This window comes from Setaria italica, chromosome IX (assembly GCF_000263155.2).
Source record: "Setaria italica strain Yugu1 chromosome IX, Setaria_italica_v2.0, whole genome shotgun sequence".
Taxonomy (NCBI): Eukaryota; Viridiplantae; Streptophyta; class Magnoliopsida; order Poales; family Poaceae; genus Setaria; species Setaria italica.
This window is the reverse complement of record NC_028458.1, coordinates 3,435,724-3,458,382: the sequence shown is the minus strand read 5'-3', so window position 1 is coordinate 3,458,382 and position 22,659 is coordinate 3,435,724. Positions and strand designations below refer to the sequence as shown.

General features: G+C 47.1%; 5 protein-coding genes across 5 annotated transcripts; 4 read left to right on the top strand and 1 right to left on the bottom strand.

Annotated features, from left to right (window-relative positions):
• Positions 1-403: 403 nt before the first annotated feature.
• LOC101762578 (basic blue protein) lies at positions 404-1,105 on the top strand. Its single transcript, XM_004986136.2, has 2 exons — positions 404-684; positions 774-1,105. The coding sequence occupies exons 1-2, from the start codon at positions 513-515 to the stop codon at positions 1,103-1,105; spliced, it is 504 nt and encodes a 167-aa protein (XP_004986193.1). The 5' UTR covers positions 404-512.
• Positions 1,106-6,233: 5,128 nt separating this feature from the next.
• On the top strand, positions 6,234-6,784 carry LOC101762175 (mavicyanin). The gene is made up of 2 exons (XM_004986135.1): positions 6,234-6,411; positions 6,510-6,784. Exons 1-2 carry the CDS (start codon positions 6,234-6,236, stop codon positions 6,782-6,784), a joined length of 453 nt encoding a protein of 150 aa, XP_004986192.1.
• Positions 6,785-8,737: 1,953 nt separating this feature from the next.
• Positions 8,738-12,164, top strand: LOC101781993 (basic leucine zipper 19). Its single transcript, XM_012848666.3, has 3 exons — positions 8,738-8,956; positions 9,531-10,339; positions 11,586-12,164. Exon 2 carries the CDS (start codon positions 9,558-9,560, stop codon positions 10,335-10,337), a length of 780 nt encoding a protein of 259 aa, XP_012704120.1. The 5' UTR covers positions 8,738-8,956; positions 9,531-9,557; the 3' UTR covers positions 10,338-10,339; positions 11,586-12,164.
• Positions 12,165-15,192: 3,028 nt separating this feature from the next.
• On the bottom strand, positions 15,193-19,559 carry LOC101782398 (YTH domain-containing family protein 2). Its single transcript, XM_004981409.2, has 9 exons — positions 19,354-19,559; positions 18,916-18,992; positions 18,678-18,822; positions 18,504-18,559; positions 17,911-18,336; positions 16,925-17,476; positions 16,607-16,819; positions 16,232-16,378; positions 15,193-15,870 (listed from the first exon to the last, which is right to left on the bottom strand). The coding sequence occupies exons 1-9, from the start codon at positions 19,379-19,381 to the stop codon at positions 15,610-15,612; spliced, it is 1,905 nt and encodes a 634-aa protein (XP_004981466.1). The 5' UTR covers positions 19,382-19,559; the 3' UTR covers positions 15,193-15,609.
• Positions 19,560-19,748: 189 nt separating this feature from the next.
• Positions 19,749-22,407, top strand: LOC101782804. Its single transcript, XM_004981410.4, has 4 exons — positions 19,749-19,944; positions 20,455-21,531; positions 21,617-21,760; positions 21,858-22,407. The coding sequence occupies exons 1-4, from the start codon at positions 19,849-19,851 to the stop codon at positions 22,191-22,193; spliced, it is 1,653 nt and encodes a 550-aa protein (XP_004981467.1). The 5' UTR covers positions 19,749-19,848; the 3' UTR covers positions 22,194-22,407.
• The last annotated feature ends 252 nt before the right edge of the window (positions 22,408-22,659 follow it).

Here is a 22,659-nt window from a genome sequence, read left to right as displayed (position 1 = left end):
TCGTTTAGCCTCCATCTATGTAATGGGTTTTGTAAATAGTCTACGTTTAATACTCATAATTAGTATCTAAATATTTGATGTGACACGTGCTAAAAATAAGTAAAAGGAACCAAACGCGGCAATTGTTCACGCACGTCGTTCTCTCTTCGCACATGTTCAAGAGATAAGCGCCGTTTCGTTGCATTTGGCGCCACGCGAGGCACTTCCATGGCTGCCGCCGTTGGCCTGCTCCAGCTGCGACGCATAACAAGTCCTTCTCTGCTTCCACTGACAGTCACTCATGCCTGCCAGACCAAGTGACTGGTTCGTACTGAGCCCTGCTCTGTCCTCTCCATCTCCATCTATATATACACTTGCAGATGCATCTTCGCTTCTCAGGCCAGAAACCGAGAAGCAGCGCGTGCACAAACCAAGAGCTAGCTTAGCTGCACTCTGAAGCCAGAAGAAGAGGCATTCGCTGCACAGAACTAGAAGAGTGCGCTAGCTAGCTCTGAGCTCTGACGGCACGCCCAATGGCTTCCAAGAAGATGCTCGTGCTCGTCGCGGCCGCGCTCGCCGTCGCCTTCCTCCCGGCATTCGCCGCCGCCACCGAGCACTGGGTGGGCGACGACAAGGGCTGGGCACTGCGGTTCAACTACTCCACCTGGGCCGAGACCAAGCAGTTCAAGGTCGGCGACACGCTAGGTACGCATGCAATGCAACGGCCTCACCACTTGCTTCTCCTCCACGGCGCACAACGAGATGACCTGTACTGATTGCCATGCGCGTTGCAGTGTTCAAGTACAGCGAGCCCAGCCACACGGTGGTGGAGGTCAACGGCGCCGACTTCGCGGCGTGCAACATTCCGGAGGACTCCAAGGCGATGACCACCGGCCAGGACCAGGTCACGCTCGGCGCGGCCGGCCGTCGGTGGTTCGTCTGCAGCGTCGGCGCGCACTGCAAGAACGGCATGAAGGTCAAGATCAACGTCCTCGCCGCCGAGGAGGCCGCCACCGCCGAGGTCCCGTCCACGGCGCCTCCGCCGCCGTCCAGCCCCGCGGCCAAGGTCCAGGCGCGCCTCGCGCAGGCCGTGCTCGCGGTGATCGCGGCCGTGCTCGTGTTTTAGCCTTCTAGGCTTCCAGCCGCCTTCTGTGCCTACGTAAACGTATACTGTACTTGATTTGAGCGTTGAGTTTGTGTTGTGGTTTCCTTTAAGAGAGTCCTGATGCGGTTTCATTCTGTGTGTTTCCAAGAGAAATTTTCCTTGTGTATTTGTATCCAGAATATTTTTTAACTACGTATTCAAATTTTTTCGAATGTCGATGATTAAATTGATCTAATTTGGTCACTGAAGCTACCAATGTTGCTACCGAAGTGGCATGGCCATCTGAATATCTGATGCTTGGGTTGCTTAACAGTTAAGATTGTATGTCTTCAGATTATTCTCCACTGTGTGTGCTATGTTCGATTGCGTTCTTCCAAATGCTTGAAGACAACGACGGGGGCTTCGATTCTGCTAAACAAGAATGCATCGCGACGCTATCGAAGGCATTTAGGAATGCGTGTCCAGGATCATAGCTGTTCAATAGGTCAAGCTGATCTCTCCCTATCTATACCGCGTGTAAATCATGTTTGAGTCATTGAGCATCTGGATGGTTATAGATATAAAGTTTGAGACTGTTATTTGTTGTACACGATACACAACCAAACCAGATCTCAACATACTTGTCTTGTAATCTCCTAGGCCGGTTTGGCCTCTATAAACATGCAACCGTGGTGTGCTGAAATGGGTAAGCACATTCCTCCAAATTTTACATGGTAATCAGAGCCACTTCTTCCAAACACATCTACAATCTCAAACACCCTTCCCATGGCGTTGTCCTCCCTAGCTCCGGCGCAACTTGGTGCCGGCGTTTCTAAGAAACTCACCAAAGACAATTATCTCCTTTGAAAGGCGCAATTCCTTCCTGCCGTGCGCGGTGCTCAGCTTATGGGGTACCTAGAGGGTAATATCCTTGAGCCTCCGGCAACTATGGAAGTGGTCAAGGCTGACGCCAAGAAGGAGATCGTCCCTAACCTCGAGCATGCCTCGTGGGTAGCTAAAGATTAGCAATTGCTGAGCTATCTGCTGAACTCGCTCACAAAAGATGCGTTGGCGCATGTTACATCTATGACCACCTCGGCAGAAGCATAGGAGGCGCTAGAAGCAAGATTTGCAGCGCACTCCAGAGCGTGTGTGACTAACTTGTGCATACAGCTCACCAGCACCAAGAAGGGCAATATGACCCGCACCGTCTACTTCAACAAGATGATGGCGATCAGAGATGAGCTCGCTGCTGTTGGTAAGAAAGTTGAAGATGACGAGATGATTTCCAATATCCTGAATGATCTTGATTATGAATACAATACTTTTGCCTCTTCAATTCTTGGTCGTTCTGATCCCATCTCCATGAATGATCTGTTCTCCCAATTATTGGCATATGATCTGCGGTCGTGGCAACAATAACCGTGGGAAAAACAACAATGGTGGTCGAGGAGGACAAGATCAGAATCGTGCCACCCATGGTACACATCAATTCAAGCAAGGAGGGTAGCAAGGTGGAAAGAACTCAAGGCCCGTGTGCCAGATTTGCAAGAAAGTGGGTCATGAAGCCAACAGATGATGGTACCATTATGATGAGGAAGAGGAGCAGCACCACCAGAAGATGGCAAGAGTTGCATCATCAGGATATGGGTATGATACAAATTGGTATGCTGACAGTGGAGCCACAGATCACGTTACTAGCAAGCTAGAAAAGTTGGCGGTTCGTGACGAGTATAATGGTCGTGATCAAGTGCACACTGCAAATGGATCAGGTATGCGCATTAGTAATATTGGACATACAACTTTACATACCCCTAGTAGAGATTTACATCTTAAGAATATTTTTCATGTTCCTAGCGCTAGCAAGAATCTTGTCTATGTCCACAAATTAGCTAAAGATAACAAAACTTTTCTTGAATTTCATCCAAATTCTTTTTTTTTAATCAAGAACTAGCAAACAAAGAGAGTCCTGCATCAAGGTAGATGCACGGGAGGCCATATCCTTAGGGCTGTCATTATCAAGAGGAGGTCACAATAAACAAGCCTTTGCAGTCAATAAGCCATCTACTTCCAAGTGGCATAGTCGACTAGGTCATCCAGCTTTTCCTATTGTTGAGAAAGTTCTTAGTTTCAATAAATTACCTTGTGTTAGTGATCAAGATTATGAAATTATTTGTGATTCATGTCAATTGGCCAAGAGCCATCAGCTCCCTTATTCGAATACTCATATTCCTTCACAAGCACCTCTTGATCTAATCTTTTCTGATGTTTGGGGGCTGCGCCTATCTCGATTGGTCAACACACCTATTATGTAAGTTTCATTAATGACTTTAGCAAGTACACTTGGATCTATCTCCTACAAAAGAAATCAGATGTTTTCCATGTCTTCCAAGACTTTCAAAAGCTTGTAGAAAGAAAATTTACGAAGAAAATTGTTTCTATGCAATCGGATTGGGGAGGAAAGCATGAGAAGCTAAAATCTTTTTTTCAGCGTATTGGAATCTCCCATCGTGTGTCCTGCCCACATGCTCATCAACAAAATGATGCTATAGAGCGAAAACATAGGCACATTGTTGAAGTTGGCTTGGTCCTTCTAGCAAATGCGTCTATGCCTCTCAAATATTAGGATCAAGCCTTTCTTACTGCCACATATCTTCATGGTGTTCTAAAAGAAAAAGTATATATGAGGCAACCACTGAGTTTTGAAACACCGGTGGTTCCAATTTTTTGTGGAAATTAGACAAGGCAATTTACAGCTTGAAGCAAGCCCCAAGCCCCAAGGGCGTGGTACTCAAGGTTAAGTGAAAAGCTTATTAATCTTAGATCTAGGACTTCTAAGTCTGACATGTCACTGTTTATTTATAGAAGAGAGCATGTATATTTATGTGGATGACATAATTATTACTAGCTCCTCTTCTGAAGCTATAGATGCATAGTTACAAGATTTCAAAAAATATTTTGCATTAAAGGACCTGGGAGATTTGCACTTCTTCCTCGGTATAGAAGTCAAGAAGGAGAAGGATGGGATTCTTCGGTCACAAGAAAAGTATGCTCAGCAAATCCTATCTTAAGTAGCAATGGCCAAATGCAAACCTATATCTACTTCTCTGTCGGCTACAGAGAAGTTGTCTTGTTATGAAGGAGAACCGTTGGGAGCTGAAGCCTCTACCAGGCACAGGAGTGTTGTTAGTGCACTGCAATACTTGACAGTAACAAGACCTGGCATTGGATATTCAATCAATAAGGTTTGTCAATTTTTACATTCCCCTACAAGTTTGCATTGGTCAACAGTAAAGAGAATACTAAGATATATTAAGTTTTCAATTGGCTTGGGATTAAAGTTTCGGAAGGATAAGTCTATCTCAATTAATGGTTTCTCTGATGCGGATTGGTCCGGTAGTGTAGATGACAGACGATTTACCGGTGGATTTGCTATCTACTTTGGTAGTAATTTGTTCTCATGGAGTGCTAGGAAACAGGCAACAATGTCAAGATCAAGTACTGAGGCAGAATATAAATCTATGGCAAATGCTACATCGGAGATTATTTGGTTAGAGTCTCTGTTAGCTGAACTTGGGATTCAGTTGGAGCAAGCTCCATCTTTATGGTGTGATAATTTGGGTGCTACTTATCTTTATGCAAATCCAGTCTTCCATGCTCGAGCAAAGCACGTTGAGATTGACTTCCATTTTGTAAGAGAGAGAGTTATTGGCAAATAACTTCAAGTTCGGTTTATATCTTCAAATGATCAGATAACTGATGGATTTACCAAGCCTCTTCCTGTTCGCAAGTTTGAAGAATTTGTTGACAATCTAAACCTTCAGAAGAAAGATGATGTTTAGATTGAGGGAGGGTGTTAGAGATAGTTTAGATCTCTCCCTATCTATACTGCGTGTAAATCATGTTTGAGTCGTTGAGCATCTGGTTGGTTATAGATATAGAGTTTGAGTCTGTTACTTATTCTACACGATACACAACCAAATCAGATCTCAACAGATTCGTCTTGTAATCTCTTAAGCTAGTTTAGCCTCTATATAAACATGCAACCATGGTGTGCTGATATGGGCAACCACGTCCCTCCAAATTTTACACAAGCAACTACAGAGCCCGAGTGCCCGACCCTCATGCCCCTTCTTGCTGAAAACTGCACAATGCTGGAAACGGTGTGTCCATGCACACTGGCTGGGAATCAAGCACATGCTGTAATAATCCAATTGTATTGTCACTTAACGGTTGTGTGCCCAAATGTAACAAAAAAAGGTTTCCTCTTGAAAAAACGCATGTCTATGCAAAAAACTGAGCTGTGAAAAGTTGACAGGAAAAGAACGGTCCGTGTGGCTGAGTTAAATTTGGAGCCGTGCCAAAGTTCAGCTGGGTGGTCGCTAGTTGTTCGCCCAAAATTTACCAAAGTTTTTGGCTTGCTGGCCGCTCCACGTATGTAGCTCGATGCCTCGATGTAAAATTTTAGCGTCAAACAGATCCAGGCTAAAGTTCCAGCCCTAGCTATCTCTTGTACTCTAGCTCTACTGAAAAAAATTGGCCCTACCTCGAAGTGAACAGGTGACACAGGTACCGAGACCATGTCAAACAACTCAAATTCGTGATGATGCGCGTGTGCATTATATGTTCATTGGTTACTCAGAAGCAGAGCTTTCACGCCTGTATTATGTGCTGCCACCACCCACCATTTCTTTCCTTTTCCCTTCCTTTCTTTTTTTCTTTTTGAAAAGAAAAGCCTCCATTTGTTGCAAAATGAGAATCGTAGGTGACAACGCTAACTTGCAAATTGTTGTATCTTAGACGTAATATAGTTTGTGTGCCCGTTGAATTATGTTTAGTTGAAAAAGAATATGCATCCAATATTTTAAGTACGTTCATGGACCTGTACAGATTACAAGTCCGGCCAACGTTGATTTGGCGCTTGGGATCACCCTGCCGCCCTGAGCCTGCATGGAGTCCGTCGCAGCTGACCCATTCTGCAACCTTCCCGGAACAGACAAGAACTCGCTACCTATATAAGCATGCATCTGCATTTGTCCTTCTGAGCTCACAGCATACACACACACACACACACACACACACACACACACACACACACACACACACACACACACACAGAAACAAGTAAAAGCAGAGCAAGTAGAAAGGAATCGAAGCCCTCCTCGCCTCCATGGCTTCCAAGCAAATGGTCGCCGCGGCAGTGATAGCGTCCGCGATCGCCATCGTCTTCCTCCCCGCGCTCGCCTCCGCCACGGATCACGTCGTGGGCGATGGCTATGGCTGGACGCTCGGGTTCGACTACGCCGCCTGGGCCGAGAGCAAGCAGTTCACGGTCGGTGACACGCTAGGTACGTAATTGCACGAGTCCAAGACATTGCAGGACCATGCATGCATCTGAAGTTTCTGAACCGCTGAAGGTGTCTGATATTTGGGACGCTTTATGCAGCGTTCAAGTACAGCGCTAACTCCCATAACGTGGCGGAGGTGAGCGGGGCGGACTTCAAGGCGTGCACCAAGGCCGCGGCCACCTCCGTCTGGAACTCCGGCAAGGACGTCGTCGCCCTCGACAAGCCGGGCCGGAGGTGGTTCATCTGCGTGGTGGGCCAACACTGCCGGCTCGGCATGAAGCTCAACGTCACCGTTCTCCCCGGCACGCCGGCCCCTGCGCCGGCGCCGGCGCCGTCTCATTCTCAGTCTCGGCGCTTCCTCTCCGAGTGGTGATGATGGACGTATATGCAAGGCCTGCAGATCGATCAGGATCCAGGAGCTTCCGCGACGCCATCCGATCGAGCGACATGGTGTAACAATAATTGCTGGGCATGCCACATGTGTGCTCGTGTTGAACACAGGGATTTCGATTTTTCTTTTTCTTTTTTAAAGGAAGTAGGAGCACTGCTAAATCATTTAAGAAGGATGAAGTTTACGGTTACATTTGGTTCAATATTACATAAATTTAATGAAGCGTCTCTAAACTCCTGCATTAGAAATTAAAGATACACTACCCCAACCCCAACATGGGGTACCCGCATGCTCCCTGTCTTAGCTTGATGTCGTCTTGGATCATTTGTAGGATTTGTGGTGGCGTTAGAGCTTTTTGTTCGAAGATCCTTCTGTTCCGTTTTTTCCAAATATTCCATGCCGTTACGACGAGATATGCAGCCATCGATCTTTGTTGCTTCCTTGTGATGTTCTTCATTGCTGATGTCCACCATTAATTGCTCGACTTCTGCATTAGCGTCGTCAGGAATTGTGATTTTCCCCCGTCCAGTTGGAGACCAGCAGCCAAACCTCCTTTGCATAGCAGCACTGTAAGCATAAGTGGACCGCTGTTTCCTGTTCTTGATCACACAACGTGCACACTTGATCACAGTTCTAGTTTCTGGCTAGCATTTGATCAGCTGTTAGAATTTTCTCCCTGACGAACCACCATGCAAATAGTTTGTGCTTGGTTTCAGCATGTGCTTCCCATAGCTTTTCCCCTGAAAGGTGCAATATGTTCCTCTGAGCTGCACCTGATATGCTGATTGTGCTGTGTACGACCCATTTGCAGTCCACCACCATGCTATCTTATCTTCTTCTTCATTTAACTGAAAGTTCCGCAATAAGTCCTAGAGAGTGACGAATTGTTCCATTTCGATTTTTCTGAGCTGGTGCTTTACGCTCACTAGACCTGAGACCTTGCATTCGCCGCTCACTTCACTTCAGAAAATCACGTGAGCCAAAACCACGTTGCTCAGTGAACGGTGCAATACAGGACCTGCGCGGCGCGAACGCGCACCGCGGCCATGCATGGCGCCGAGCACAGAGCACGACGGCGCCGGCCAACCGCGAGGCCGCACCGGCGAGGATGCACCGCGCGGCAATGCTCACCTCACCTCACCGACGCCGCAGCGGAGGAAGATCCGAACGGCGCAGAGCACGACGGCGCCGGCCAACCGCGAGGCCGCGCCGGTGAGGAGGCACCGTGGCAGCACCTGACCAAGGTCAGGGTCGGTAATCGATTCACCGACCACCCTGGACCGTATTTCATTAACCGTCCAGGCCGAGAGGTCACGGTGTCGGTTGGATCTTAAACCTACGGCTAGGATGCGGCCTCCGGTAGTCACACTAGGCGTTTTCTGGGCCGATCGTTAGGCTCAATTACTTGAGCCCGCCTTTCGGCTGAAGGCCGTGGGCCTGTCGGTCGAATCGGCCCCCACGACCTGAATCGCGCGCGGTCCTCTCGTTCCCCGGGCTCTACCGGCGGCGGCAGGCGAGGGCGGCCGTGCGTATGTTCCCGCCGGAGAAACAGCCCCGGCGAGTGGTAGCAGCATTTTTCTTGTAACTTTGCGTGCTGAAAATGAAAGCCTACGATGCGTCGTTCTCGCGACGACGTGGTTTTTGTTTTCTTCCACACCTCCGAGCCAACGGCGATGTTTCCTTTTAAGCATGAATTTCAAACAGTGTGCCTACACGACGTATGAGTTTGAGAGGCTTCCAACACGTCTGCTTAGATTTATTAATAACACAAATATAAAAGTTCCGTCACGGGTCTAAAATTCAACGAGTGAGCTCGAGGAAAATCATGACTAGCGAACTCGAGATTGTAATGAACATCCTTCACAATTCAACCCAAAATTTATATTTTTATTTCATACGACCCGCCACCAACCGAATCCTCGTCGCCCGTCGTCGTCGCCAGCAAAGAAGGCCTCCCCCGAGCACTTGAGGACGCATCCACCGTTCCGCCACAAACAAACTCTCGCTTCCTCCTCTCTTTGTCGTCTCTAGCCCGCCGCCCTCGTCGGCCCGTCGCCCCTATACCTGGCTTTTCTTTTCTGGCGGCGACGACTGGGCGACGCGAGCGGCCCCAGGTCTTCGTCGGGCTCAGCGCCGGCGACGAGTATCCACTAGGTACGCCCTTCCATTCCGTTCCCTTCCCGCTGCGCGAAATCGAGCTCCCCAAACCCTAACGTCGATTCTTTGCAAAAGAATTATCGGATGTCCTATACTGGATCCGCCCCTGATCCTGAGGGGTTCAGCTGTACCGGCGTGTCCCACGTTAGATTCGCCCCTGATGGCCGCCGCCGTAATCAAATCTCGAGCATTCGTAGGCATCTCTAAAAGAGGGCGTCCCCACAGCATACCCTTGTTTTGATTACTGCGGCCGAAGTTGGTGGTAAAGATCGATTTGCTTTGCTCCACGGAATCTGTTCGTTTGCTGCGAGCCCTGGAATCGAAATCTGTCTGTTTAATTTGTTCTGGATTTCTATGCTGAGTGGCGGATTCTGTAGAGTAGTAAAATTTGCAGTTTAATTTTTTAGAGATTCCCCATGTCCCACGTTTAGATTTGCCCCCGCTTAGCTAATACGGATTGTCGCCACGCAGCAGTGAATCGTGGACGATTGGGACCTTGGTTTGTTTATTGCGTAATTATGCTTTACTAATGTCAGTGCTGAAGCATCTGATCCTTTTCTTTTCTTACCAGGTTTGTACTTGACTGCAACTCGCAACAATGGATGATGGGGACCTCGATTTCTCAAACCCGGACACGTTCTTGTGCCCTTCCATCGGCAACGATCCGCCCAGCAGCTGCTCCATGGGCAGCTACTTTGATGACATCTTGAAGGATACAGAGCACCATGCTTGCACTCACACCCACACCTGCAATCCACCAGTCCATGATCATTCGCACACCCACACCTGCGTCCATGTCCACACCAAGATCGTCGCAGCTTCGCCGGAGGCCGCTGAGACTGCAGAGTCGCCGTCTGAGAACAACGCCTCCAAGAAGCGCCCGTCTGGTAACCGAGCTGCCGTGAGGAAGTACCGGGAGAAAAAGAAGGCTCACACAGCATCGTTGGAGGAAGAGGTGGTCCATCTGAGAGCTTTGAACCAGCAGCTCATGAAGAAGCTCCAGAATCACGCGGCGCTAGAGGCGGAGGTAGCCAGGCTTCGCTGTCTGCTTGTTGATATCAGAGGGAGGATTGAAGGGGAGATTGGTGCTTTCCCTTACCAGAGGCCAGTCAAGAACATCGATTTGGTGTCTAGTGTTGACCAGGGAAGCTTTCTTGGTGGCGCCCAGGTGACCAACTCCTGTGATTTCAGATGCAATGATCAGATGTATTGCAATCCTGGAATGCAGGGGGCTACGAGTTCTCAGGTGTTGGGACAAGGTGCCTGTGATACCACAAATATCCAATGCATGGGAATTGCAAAGTCTGGATCCACAAAGCTACCTGTCTGTGGGGGTATGGACGCAGCTGTCTGCTTGCCAAATGTTGAAAAGAAATGAAGGTAACTTACTAGCCTTTCCTTGATATCCTTTTTATAAACTTATGTCTAGCTACTAGCTAGATTAATTTGAAATGTCTGGTAGCATAAATGTGTTTCAACTCATGGTTGTACCGCTCAGTAGATTTTTGTTCGTAAAAAGAGCATAAGCCAACTTTCGTGGTGTTGTGCCATTATTTTGTGGTTTAATTGATTTACTGCAGTCTGATTGAATGCAACTTTAGTGATTTGACATCTTATTGCAAACGAAGATAATATTTTCTTTAATTTCTGTCCAGTCAATCCATAGCTATAGTTGTAGTGGTATATTTTTCAGTTGGATGTCTTCTACCCCTTTAAAAGCATTGTTAGTCTTATTGACACACAAGAAACTTAGATGCTATGTATGGACCAATAGGCTGTTTATTTTCTTTAAGAAAAAAATCCTTATTAGCCTCCATAAATCACCTTGCATCTGCTTGGCAAGTTTGTATTTCCCATCTTAGATTTTCATCATCCTTTGTACTCACTTCAGTACTTGTTTCAAGTACCAGAACTACTAAAAAACGAACCAAGTACCAATAACAAATGAAAAATATCATATTTCTGGTTTCTTTTTTCTCCTGCACACATGTGGGCTGGAGGGGGTACTGTGGTATTTTTTTTCCTTTTTTTTTTCTTTTTGGTTGACAAATAGCAGATTGATTGTCAAAAGGGCAATTAGCAGTGCAACTTGTTGGTCCATACGTAGGATTAACCATCATGAACGTAGTATAAGAATGGTCAGACGTTTTTCTTTCAGTTAGTTTTTGTTAGTTTCATATTTGGTTAATCGAGTGATACTAAACAACATTAAATAACCAAAGAATTAAATCAAGATCTGTACTTCTTGGTGCTTATAACTTTAGTATCTGCTGTTGCTTGTTTCAACATATTACATCTTGCTAGATGTGCTTCCTGCTAATACCTCTTTTTAGACATTCGAGCTAATTTGTTATTGAAAGTAGCAGTTACTCATCTCTCACCATGGAACTTGTTCTATTTTCAAATTAGAACAAGAGATGGTATCTTATTCTTCAAAATAGTCCTTATTTGTATCCATCTTCAGTTTCACCAAATTGATATGTACTTTAGCACTCGATAGTTCTTTTTACTAACTGCAAATAAACCTGCTACATAGTGGCATTTTATTCTTTGCTACCGTTCCTGCTGGGAGGAATTTTTCATGTTCTAAACTCAAAGTAACAGATGTTCTATTGCTCTTTTTCAGGACTCCTGGTGGTGTTTATGGTCTCTCCTCTTCAGAGACTACTGGGTCTCGTGATGTGCATCCAAGAAATGCTGTATAAATTGCTAGCTTCTATATTTAGGACCGCATCTGGTTCAAACTGTCATGTGTGTGAGTTTGTCGCCGACGATGCTTCTATGGTGCCTGAGATGATTCAAGCTCGTTAGCTGTAAAGCTCACAGAACATCCTCGCTTGTTTGCTTAGTTTCCAGATGCTCTCTGATGAAGTTCAGAACTGAAGCGGGTCTAAAGGAGTTAAACTAGCTAAATTCAGCATCTGTGCTTTAGACATTTTCTCAAATCTCGGGTAGAAACCTCAAGTTTAATATTGAGCGTGCAGATGCATCGTGTGCAAAATCTGTTCTGTCGGTGCCATGTTTTTGGGGGTTCAAAAATTATTTGACTGTTTCCCTATTTCATTTGTTAGTAAATAATGTATTGCATGGATTGGAACTTGGACAGGAAGTCTGTAACTCTAGCTCTGATCATATTATGAATTTCTGAGGTATTCTGTAGTATGTTCTGAGGATTTACTTGGAAAAAAAAAAGAGCTTGCAAGCATTACCTTATTTGGTGAAGTCACTGATGTACATCCGACTGAGCTTTGGCCATTCGGATGCTAAGATTTCTCCCATTGTTTTTGTCGTCGGAATTCTGCACCTGCATCAAATCATCAGAAGACTGATGAACTAGCGGCATGGTTGAATCAACGAAACGCCGAACAATAGGTCAATAGCATTCTAAGCACCAACGAAACCAGTTTGATCCGGCAGACTGGCCGGACATGCTGGACGCCCATGACATGAGATGCTGCGTGGGGAGGAAGCGCTGAGAACCCCGGTGAGGCCAGCCAGCTGGTTTGGCGGATGGAGCTGCCTGCGCGTCAGGCTGTGAATTACTCCACTACTTTCTCATGATCCTGTTCTTTGACTGGTTTCAGTGTCACAAAGACGGCATTACTACTTTCTCACGGTCCTGTTCTTAAACCGAAGAGCGAATTCTTGACAGCAGAATCTGTTATCACGTCGTCTGTTCAAGAATTCAGCACTGCTGCAATGCACTGTAAAGTTGAAGCATCTGAAAATTTTACTTACGGATGAACTTCCTTCGCTGCTCAGTGCAATCACTGCTACTATGAACTGACAACCGAAGTTCTGCTGATTGTGTATTTGCATCATCAGGTGTAGCGGAGAATTAAGCTTCGATCTGGAGCCGAATCCCTTGCGCCGTCCGTTTTGCAGCACTGTTCTTGCTTATCTCTCGATTCGTTGCTAAATGGTTGGCTTCACTGGCATCTAATCGACATTATGTCCAACGAAATTCATCCATAAGTGGTCGGATGAAATTCATGGATGAATCCATCCATAAGTTGATCTTTAGCTCGCCGTCGCTCATGAGCGTTGCCGGCGGGACTAAAAGAGGGAGGGGGCACTGGGAGCGCACGAAGCCAGTGCACGGCGGCGGCGGCAAGCCGGCAAGGTCTCCAGGAGGAAGGACGAGTGAGGCAGACGCCGCCGGGACTCGCCGGCGCCCTCCGCGGGCCCAGGATTTTGAACAAGGGTATTCAAAATTTTATAGGGTAAATTTTTTTACAACCTAAATCCTAGTCTTTGGCATGTGTAATTGATTATAGCATCACATAATATCAAGTTTTATGGTACTGTTTTTAAGTAATGCTCACTGCCTCGATTTCACACTATCACAAATTCATAGACATTCACAAATTGCAATCAATAATTGTTGAAATAGGATACCAATTAAGCAAAATTAACTTGCAAATTTAAATCAAATTCTCGGTTTGTCGAAAATGGGAGAACGGGACAAGCCGAGAAGGACCGGCCCTGTCATGTACTCCCTCCGTTCCAAATTGTAGATCGTTTTGGTTTTTAGGAGCATAGTTTTTACTATGCATCTAGATATAGTATATATCTAGATGGATATGAATCTAGAAAACCTAAAACGACGTACCCGAGAACGCCACCCTCCACCCCGGCGCCGCGCACCTCGATACCTGCGGCTGCCCCTTGCCGCCACGCCTGCCTCGGTGGCCGGTGCCCGCGCTGCCGTCAACTGCTCTGCTGTGGCGCACTGTGCTTGTACAAAATCTGATAGAAACAGAAGTTAATTTCTATTATATTTTTTTCACGAATTCAGTACCGATGGCTCTCAATGCTTTGTAAAGTTGAATCATGTCGGATATTTACCTATGGATGGTTCCCCTTCTCTGCAGTGCAATGCAATCGCTGCTACTGTGAACTGACGAACTGAAGATTTTTTTCTTTCCTGATGGTGTGATAAGGCAGCAGGGGTAATCTTTTGCTGTGACTGTGAGTACACTGCAGTTCAGTGCAGACCGATCTTGCTATATTCAATTTCGTGTCGATTGGCTTGGCATGTGGTGGTCTAGGCAGCGAGCTCGATTGAGAAGTAGGACGATTCCACCATTCAGAGGCATCCAGGGGAAAAATCTTCAGGAACAACTCCGCCTCCATGTTGCATGCGGCGAAATACGTGGCAGGCGGGAACTCGCCGGAGCTGGGGCGAGCCGCGGCGTGCCGCGGAGACGGCGTTCTGGCGGCCGGAGGTGTTTCAGGCGCTTTGGATACCGTCCACCCCCTGGGTGCCTACCAGACGCCCGATGCGACCTGTGCGGCCCGGATCGACTGAATCGCAAGCGAGTCTCCTCTTCCAAGCCAGGCTTGGGAGTCTGACAAGTCCAGGTCCATGGACGCCAATCACGCCGCTCGCCGGCCCCGCTCCTTTATCTGGTGCTCCTACCGCACGCGCGCGGTCGAGAGGCGACGGCGTGCAAGGTAGCACACGGCTGGCCACACGCAGGTGCTGGCCGCTGACCGGAATGGCAGAGCAGGAGCGGTCGCGGGGACGCCGTTGCCGGTGCCGTGGCATGGTCCCGGAGCAGACTTTCGTGGGCGGGGGGGTTGTTTGCCGAAATGCCGCTGGCAGGAGAGCCTCGCGTAACGCTGCCGGCGTGCCTCAGCTTGCCATGAACGCAGTCGAAGGTTCCGAAATCCGAATATGGCTTGGTCACCAGTCGTCAAAATGATTATGCGTTGGACTTTAATTTGTTTTTTTTTTGGTGCAGGAACACCGGCAAAGCATCAGTGGAGTGGCTGCGCAGCAGTACAGGTGTCTGTGACAATTCTGAGCGAGGAGGAGGTCCCTCGGAGTTCAGACGGTGTTGGAACCCTGACCTCGATGCGCTTGTACTCTGGGGGTAATGCTCAACCAACCTGCCAGATTATCATTTCCGCAAGAAGGTGTTTGTTTCCCCCGCAGTCCAGCTGGCAGCTGCTACTTCCAACAAAAATCTTCTCCTCAAGGGCGTCGGTGGTTGGCCGACGACACGACGGCACACGGCAGCCTGCGACGCGGCTCGTAAGCAAGAGTGCTTGATAAAGAAAAGGAGAAAGAGAGATACGATACTGAAACCAGATGTCGTTTGCGATACTACCACGGCAGCAGCAACAGCCAAACTACCACGGCAGGAAAGGAAAACGAACCGATTGGCAGGTCCGGATCTTCAAACACTTCCCAGTCACTCGATCAGAAATTAAAAAGGTTCGAGAGGAACAAGGTGAAAGAAATGATCCACCACAAAAACTGCTATCGTCATTCACTTCGAAACCCTTACAGATCTCACTCACCAGTCATCACACCTAGGTACAACTCCAAATGACAAGACAAAAAGACAACGCACCACGACGGAACAGGAACAGCCGATCTCTATCTCATCCTAACCAAACTCTCAACTCCCAGAGGACACAACCAATAGGAGGATAAATGGTACAGAAGAAGCAACGAACAAGAGGAACCTTTCTGCCAGATACAGAATCGCCATAGACTGCACCTTTCTGCAACCTAGAAGCATTGCAAAGGAAAACAAAGAGAGAGAGAAAAACTTAGAAGCATCTCAGATGGTTTCAGCAGCAGCACATGAGCTGTCTCCTTGCACTGAGCTCAGGTAGCTGGTTGCCTGCAGCGAAAATTAACAGCCATTTGCAACCGCTACCACTTCGGTTGTTGGGTTAGCATCTTTCGGGGCGACACCATTAGCAGCTACTGCCATCGCACCATTTTCCACCACAGGAGTTTCGTCCCTCGGAGGGACACCATTAGCAGCTACTGCCACTGCACCATTCTTCACAACATTCTGTTCCCCAACAGCCTCAGATTTCTGCAGACTCTGCTTCCCATCAGTAGCTTCATTTTCAGTATTATTGGTGGCAAGCAACTTTCGGTTCACGACCTGCAGGGCCAAAAAAAGGAAGTTCGATAAGTTTCTTATAAAACATCCAAATAAGGGTAAACACTGATCTGACTAATGGATACCATGAAACTGAGGTTAAATAACCAGAATGAAAACAATGTCGATCCTTATGAGCTTAATAGGATAATTGCTAAAACCAATTCTAGTACCTTCATTGCTGCATATAATCCTCATCAAGGCTATGAACTTGTGAGTGTTCAAAGGAATTATTAGGAGACAGAAGCTAAGTTTCCGTGGTTCTCACGTTTACAAGTGTAATTGCAAGTGATAAGATTCAAACAGGTGCATAATAGAAGAGGGCTCATTACATAAAGTAGACTGGTAGTCACACTCAACACACCTTTTCCACTGGATACTGCCGCCTTGATTTCTTCTCTTGCATTATCTTTTCACGGTTATCATAAAATCCAAAGTCATCCAAGATGGATGTCTTGCAGACATGATCCTTGAAAATCTTTAACACCTGAAGGCCTTGGTCAAGCTTAACCTGCAGACACCATGAGAAGGTATGAGAAAACTTAGTTACTGCAACATTAGAAGATACATGAAAATCTGCTGGACAAATTTCCATTTCTCTTAAGATAGTACTGTTCACATATATTATCAAGGATTCCTGGTTCAGGCATATCAAGAATTTCTTCTAAATGTGTGACCTGATACAAACAGTGGAGGAAATTGGCAAAACAATAGAAGAATTGAAAGCAACTTATCTCACCTCCTGCGTATCTCTGCTGTTTGTCACTGGTTTGTTTTCATTATATTCAAGAATGATGTGCTTCAACAAGCCGTTAGGGATGTCCTTCACAATGTGCCACTTGACAGGGAAACAACCAGTCCACTTGTCTTGCTGCCAGTATTCCACTGTCTTGTTAAAGTCAACCCGACCCACCATCTCAGCCAGTCCAACAAACTGTCCACTGGTGTTAACCTGAAAAATCGAGGAAGAACAGTAAAATCAGCATCCAACTTCCAACCTTACACTGTTCACAGAAGGAAAAGAAGCCTCTTAACAGAGTGCAATGATCAAACTTACAGAGAATAACAGGAACACAGGAGAGCTGCTCGATTTTTCCTTAGCCTCTACATAAGCGGCATCCAGCTTCTTATTTCCACTAGGGGTGCTTGCCCAAACATTGTACTTGATGCTCTTGTGAACATCATCCTCACTGTACGATTTAATAATAAAGAATTTGGCATCTGAGTAGGTCTCAACAAAATCAGCACGATTGTACTGATCCTGCTTAACAGCATTAGAGCCATCACTGGTGGGAAGCTCCTGTCCTTTTGCATCAGCAGCTGCCCCAGGCCCCTGTTGGGTTTTAAAGGGACCACCTCTTGGTCCGCGCTTCAACTCATTCAAGCCATCCAAGTTTTCATTGCCAAAACCATAAGATCCATAAGTTTTTCCTCTGGGCCTGTACTTTCCATTCGACAATGCATTCCACCCACCATATAGCCCAGGACCATAGACGTGAGATCCATACCAAAAGCTAGGTGTGTAAGCGTTCGTGTTGTACATTCCGCTACCAGAGTAAATGGAGCTCATGAATCCAGAAGATGGTGGCCCCATCGGAGAGTTCTGCCCCTGCAAGAAATATGCCCAAGTTCAGAAGCAGTTGGTGCCAATACAGCAATCCATGAGCATGCAGGGCACGTAAATTTCACTTGAAAATGCAACTGAACATAGTTTTAACATTGCCTCCAAAATAACACAAAATCAATCGATAATTAGATGATAATGCCAAACAAAATAAATGAAGTTGGTTCATCAATCTTGCTTTCCCTAATGTTATCATTTTCTCGAACACCCTTGTTGTGATCATTAGAGGCCTAGCCTGAACAAAAAATAAATGAAGAAAACGTATGTTGACAAGTCACAGCAAAGAATACAGTTCTGTGGCACATGGATTATTACCAATGATTAGTATTCACACCATTCAGTAAGTAACACAATTTGTGGAGCAAGCTCAATAGTAGTAGATGACAAAGTGGTTCCACATTCAGATTATTTGGCTATACCTTGTTGTTACGGTTAGAGGCTGTTGAGGTAGGACTACCACCAGAGAGTTTTGGATGTTTTTCTGAAGAGGTACTGCTACCAGACCATGAATAAGCTGTTTTGCTACCTTGATTCTGGTAATTACCCAAACGCTCATTTGGTTTCAGAGGCAAAGTCTCCTTCTTAGGACCTTTTACACCATCAATGCTCTTCGGAGTGATTTTGGAGGAATCCAACAAGACAGGCTGCTGATCAGCAGCAGTTGCCGTAGAAACATCTTCTTGTGATGAAGGAGTTGACTTGCCAGTTTTAGCCTTGTATGCTGGCTTGCTGGCAGTAGTCTTTGGCTGGTGGTATGTGGATGGGTACTGGTAATGCTGAGATCCATAAATCTGACCATCAGCAATACCATATTGAGGATAGCAGTACATGTCCCCATAAACACCCTGAGAAACAAGTGAGACCAATTAATCCAAATAAACTTTGTACTGATTAAAATCTCGAGTGTGATTTGCATTTGCTAACCAACTTTAAGGGGTTGGACAATAGATTGAACTAAGGAGCCAAGTGTCTACAGGCTTAGTGAGATGTGAAGAAGGGGATGAATACTCACAGAGGACAGTGCATCCGCTCCATCCTGGCTCACGTAGACGGAATAATCACCCCAACCTGCAAAACCAGAGTTCAAGGTAAATGCTCTGAATTTGGCATCAACATGTAATTATGCAGTTGCAGTGCTACTGCTAATTCACTAGAAACAGGCACGACAGAAATGGTGCTGGTTCACCTCCACAGTAGTAAGCTCCAGGGTAGCCACCGTAGTACATAGCAGCATCCATGTAATCCTGCTGCGCCCATGGCTCCGCTGACAGCACTGGAGGGTTCGGAGACACCACCGCACCCTTTGACACACCATTCAGCCCTCCCGATGCCTGCAAATGGGTTCAAAGCTCAGACTCCAAAGTGCTACCGTAGCGCCACGCAGTGATTCGCTGGAATTGCGCGAAGAGGCAAGCGGACCATACCTTCTCATTCGTCTCTGAGCCCTTGCCGCCTTCGCTCTTGGGATCCAGGGACAGCTTCTGCAGCAAATCCGCAGCATCTGGAGCAAATCAAGTCAAGGAATTCTGATCCAGACGCTTCCAATACAGATACCAGAGATAACAGATTCAGCATCGAATTCCAAAACTCGGAGCAAAAACTAGGATAGAGGAACGACCAAAACCAAATTCACAGCACAAACTCGACACCGCACACTACAAGTCCGCGCTTGTAACCCAAACGAAATCACCCCAAAAAAAAAACTCTAGACTCCTCCTCTTTACCAACGAATCTCCCGCGGCGAAGAGAAACCAAGCTACTCACCGGTCCAAAACCCAGCCCAAAAATCTCAAAAGAAATTCGCCCAAAAAACGCAACCAAATCCGGGAAAGAGTAGAGCTGCAAGGTGTCGTCAAGGATACGTCCGGCGGCGGGGGCGACGGCGGCCATGGTGGCGATCCGGCGGCCGCGGGGTGCGTGGCGGCGCGGTCCAAAAACCCAGAGAAACCCTAGAGAGGCGGGGCAGGTGGTAAGTGTGAGAGGGAGGGGGAGGTGGCGCCGCAACGTGGGAAAAAAAGAAAGAAAGAAAAGGGGAGCGAGGGAAACGAGTGGAGAGAGAGCGGGCGCGTTGAGCAGCAGTGATTCGCGGCGAGGGGTTTGGTGTTTTAATGCTTGCCTTGTACCATTTGGAATTTTCTACTTCAACGATGTCGTGGGCCTGGGCCGTTTGGGCTGGCTTGCGTTGTCGAGCCCATGGGGGGAAAAAGCCGGACTTGGGGTGGATCGTGATTTCGTTAAGAACAGAATAGATTCGTTCTTTCAGGACTCCGGCCGGGCTCGCAGTCCCCCAACCCGATTACCCGAACGACAAACTCGAGTTCCCCTTGTCGCCGACCGGCCGGCGACCACCGTCTTCGATGGCCTCGGACTCGGAGACGCCTGCTAGACGCTATCGCCGGCTCCGGAAGGCCTCTGACCTACCCACCGTCGCCGCCGCCTCGCCCTGCAAACGGGTAATCCCTCGCCCTCTTCCTGCCCTCGTGACTTTGGGTGTCTTCAGAGAGCGATCTGTTCGCACTAGCGGCAAAAATCTATCAGATCAGAACCCCACTGACATGCTTAGTGTTTCACCAAAACCAAAATCACACTGCTGGCACGGCACTTTCCTTTTACTACCTTTGGATTGCCCGTCGCTCTGAGATATACTATTAAAGCACTAACGCTGTGAAACAGATACAGTGCAGTCCATGCTTATTTTCAGCAGGATTGCACTGTAGACGGGCTAGCTAATTAATCAGAAATTTCCAGGATTTGTCAGATCAGACATCCATTAAAGTAATTTTTGTCCAAGCAATTGTCCAAAATCTTGGATTAATTACCCTCAGTTTTCCCCTTTGTTGGATTGCCTGACCCACCAAACTGTGATTTAGCTACAATACTGTAAAGTGGCTCACTTTAGCTGTTCAAAGCTCCTATTTTACATTCTTTGACTGCTATTCCACGTTTCTTCAAAACAAATTTAGATGCGTGCGGGCAAGGAATACAACAGTTATGAGGACAGGATCAGCACCTTACCAGAGGAGATACTACTCATCATCGTCCGCAAGCTAGACACACGCACAACAATAACAACCATCATCCTTTCGAAGCGATGGCGTGATCTTCCTCGATGTTTGCCAACATCCTATAACCTCGCTGCTGATGACCTCCTCCCACCACGCTACCACCGCCTGAAGCGCCTTACCATTGAGGCTAAGGCAGCGTACGAGGCAGAGAAGAATGTGCACAAGCTGACTGACATCTATGCCATCAAGGCTCGGCATGAGCGTTGGATGACCAAGATCAGACCACTCACAGCCATCCTAGAACGCTACGAGCGTCGGGCCATGCGACGCTATGTCAAGCAGGTGAATGCATTTCTTCTGGCTCCAAAGGATGTGCGTCAACGCCGGCCTGTCCAGAAGCTGAGACTCCAAATGCTAGGGCGTTGGCATCAGAATATTGATGAATGGATCACCACAGCCATTGCCAAGTGGGATGTTGAGGATTTTGAGCTTGTTGTTGATGGCTACTGCCTGTACTATGACCTCAAGCAGCTGGATGCATACCGGAACTTGCGGCTCAAGCGGCTTGCGCTGTCCAATTGCCAGGGTATTTGTGCATGGAACTGCCTGACAGCAAAGAGGCTCACCAAACTCTCATTGGGTGAAGCTTCATATATTGGATTGGTCAATGATATTCTTGCAAACTGTGTGCAGCTAACTGATTTCAGGGTCGCATCTTCAAGTTTTTACCGAGCTAAATTTCTTATCTTTGCCCCATCATCAAAATTAAAGAATCTACAAGTGGACAGGTGCAACTTTGGGAAAATCTGTCTGATCTCGCTACCTTGTCTTGAAACTTTTGTTTGCCGCGGTCGCCCTACCAAGTTATCCTATGGTGAGGTGCCTCAGCTCAGGCGTGTGAGCTTGGACTACTTACAAACTGAGGATAACGACATAGATGATGAATCTGGTTCCAGGAGGACATATCCACCGAGCAAATTCTTCAAAAGGACCCCGCAACTAGATTGCCTTGTTCTGCAGTTTAAAGGGACCCAGGTGAGTAATCATCTCTTATACAAACTAGTTGTGTTAACCTGTCATTGCCATGTAAAAACCGTTGTCTATATATTTGTGTATGCAGATGTGGATCGAACCATTTGCTGTTCTCAGCGAGTTCAGTCAGCTCAAGAAGCTGTTCATCGCAAATGTCCCGGCGAACTGGGATGTACTATGGATTCTCCTACTGCTCGATGCAACACCAGCCTTGGAGTCATTCCATGTTCATGTATGTTGTTTCCTGGCCACTTAACTTACTGAAAACAGGTGCGCTTAAGTGTTTGGAAATAATTGCAAACCCAACTTGTTCTGAAATCTGAATGCAGATTGACAACAGCTCAGAAGAGAGAAGTGCTGGTGATCTCTGCGCCAGTCTGGACGTTGGTGCACGGCAGGATCGGTACCGTCGTCTGAAGGAGCTTGTCGTGGCCGGCTTCGAAGGACTAGGATGGCAAACCAGCTTTGTCAGGCTGATCATGAAGAGATCACCATTGCTGAGGCGTGTTCACCTGCTCGACGGGCATGTCAGGGACGACGAGCAGGAGCTTGGGGCGCTGCAGATCGTCCCACACCGCCGAGAGTGGCACGAGTGCGAGTGGGCTGAGGTGCTCGATGACCTCACGGCTGGGTTTCGCTGGCCGCCTCAAATAATTCTGGAATGAGTTGGAGGGCTTCTTTCTTGTTCCAATAAAATTGGTTTAAATTAAGAAGAATATCCGTATAATGTGTGTGCGCCTTGTGAGTTGTGACTTCGCTTGACTATGCAAAGGATGCAGCTAAATGCTCCGGTTCCATGGCTGTTTACAAAACCGTGTGATCATGGGGAGATGTTATGTAAAAAAGGAAGGAAAATAAAAAAGAGCATTATTGTGACTACCCTGTGGATGACCATGCCTGTTTGTGAAGCTCCAGTGTTTACTAAACTTGAACGAAAGTCAGTCATTGTTGTCATTAGTGTTTGCTAAAACTAGTCTTCGGAGAATGATGACCATCTCCATGAATAAAGGGGCTGATATAGTTGAACCTTGGATATCTTCCTGTATTGAGCAACCAAATTACCTTTAATGATTGAACAATCGTACCCGACGACAGTGATTGAACAATCGTACCCGACGACGGACTTGCACG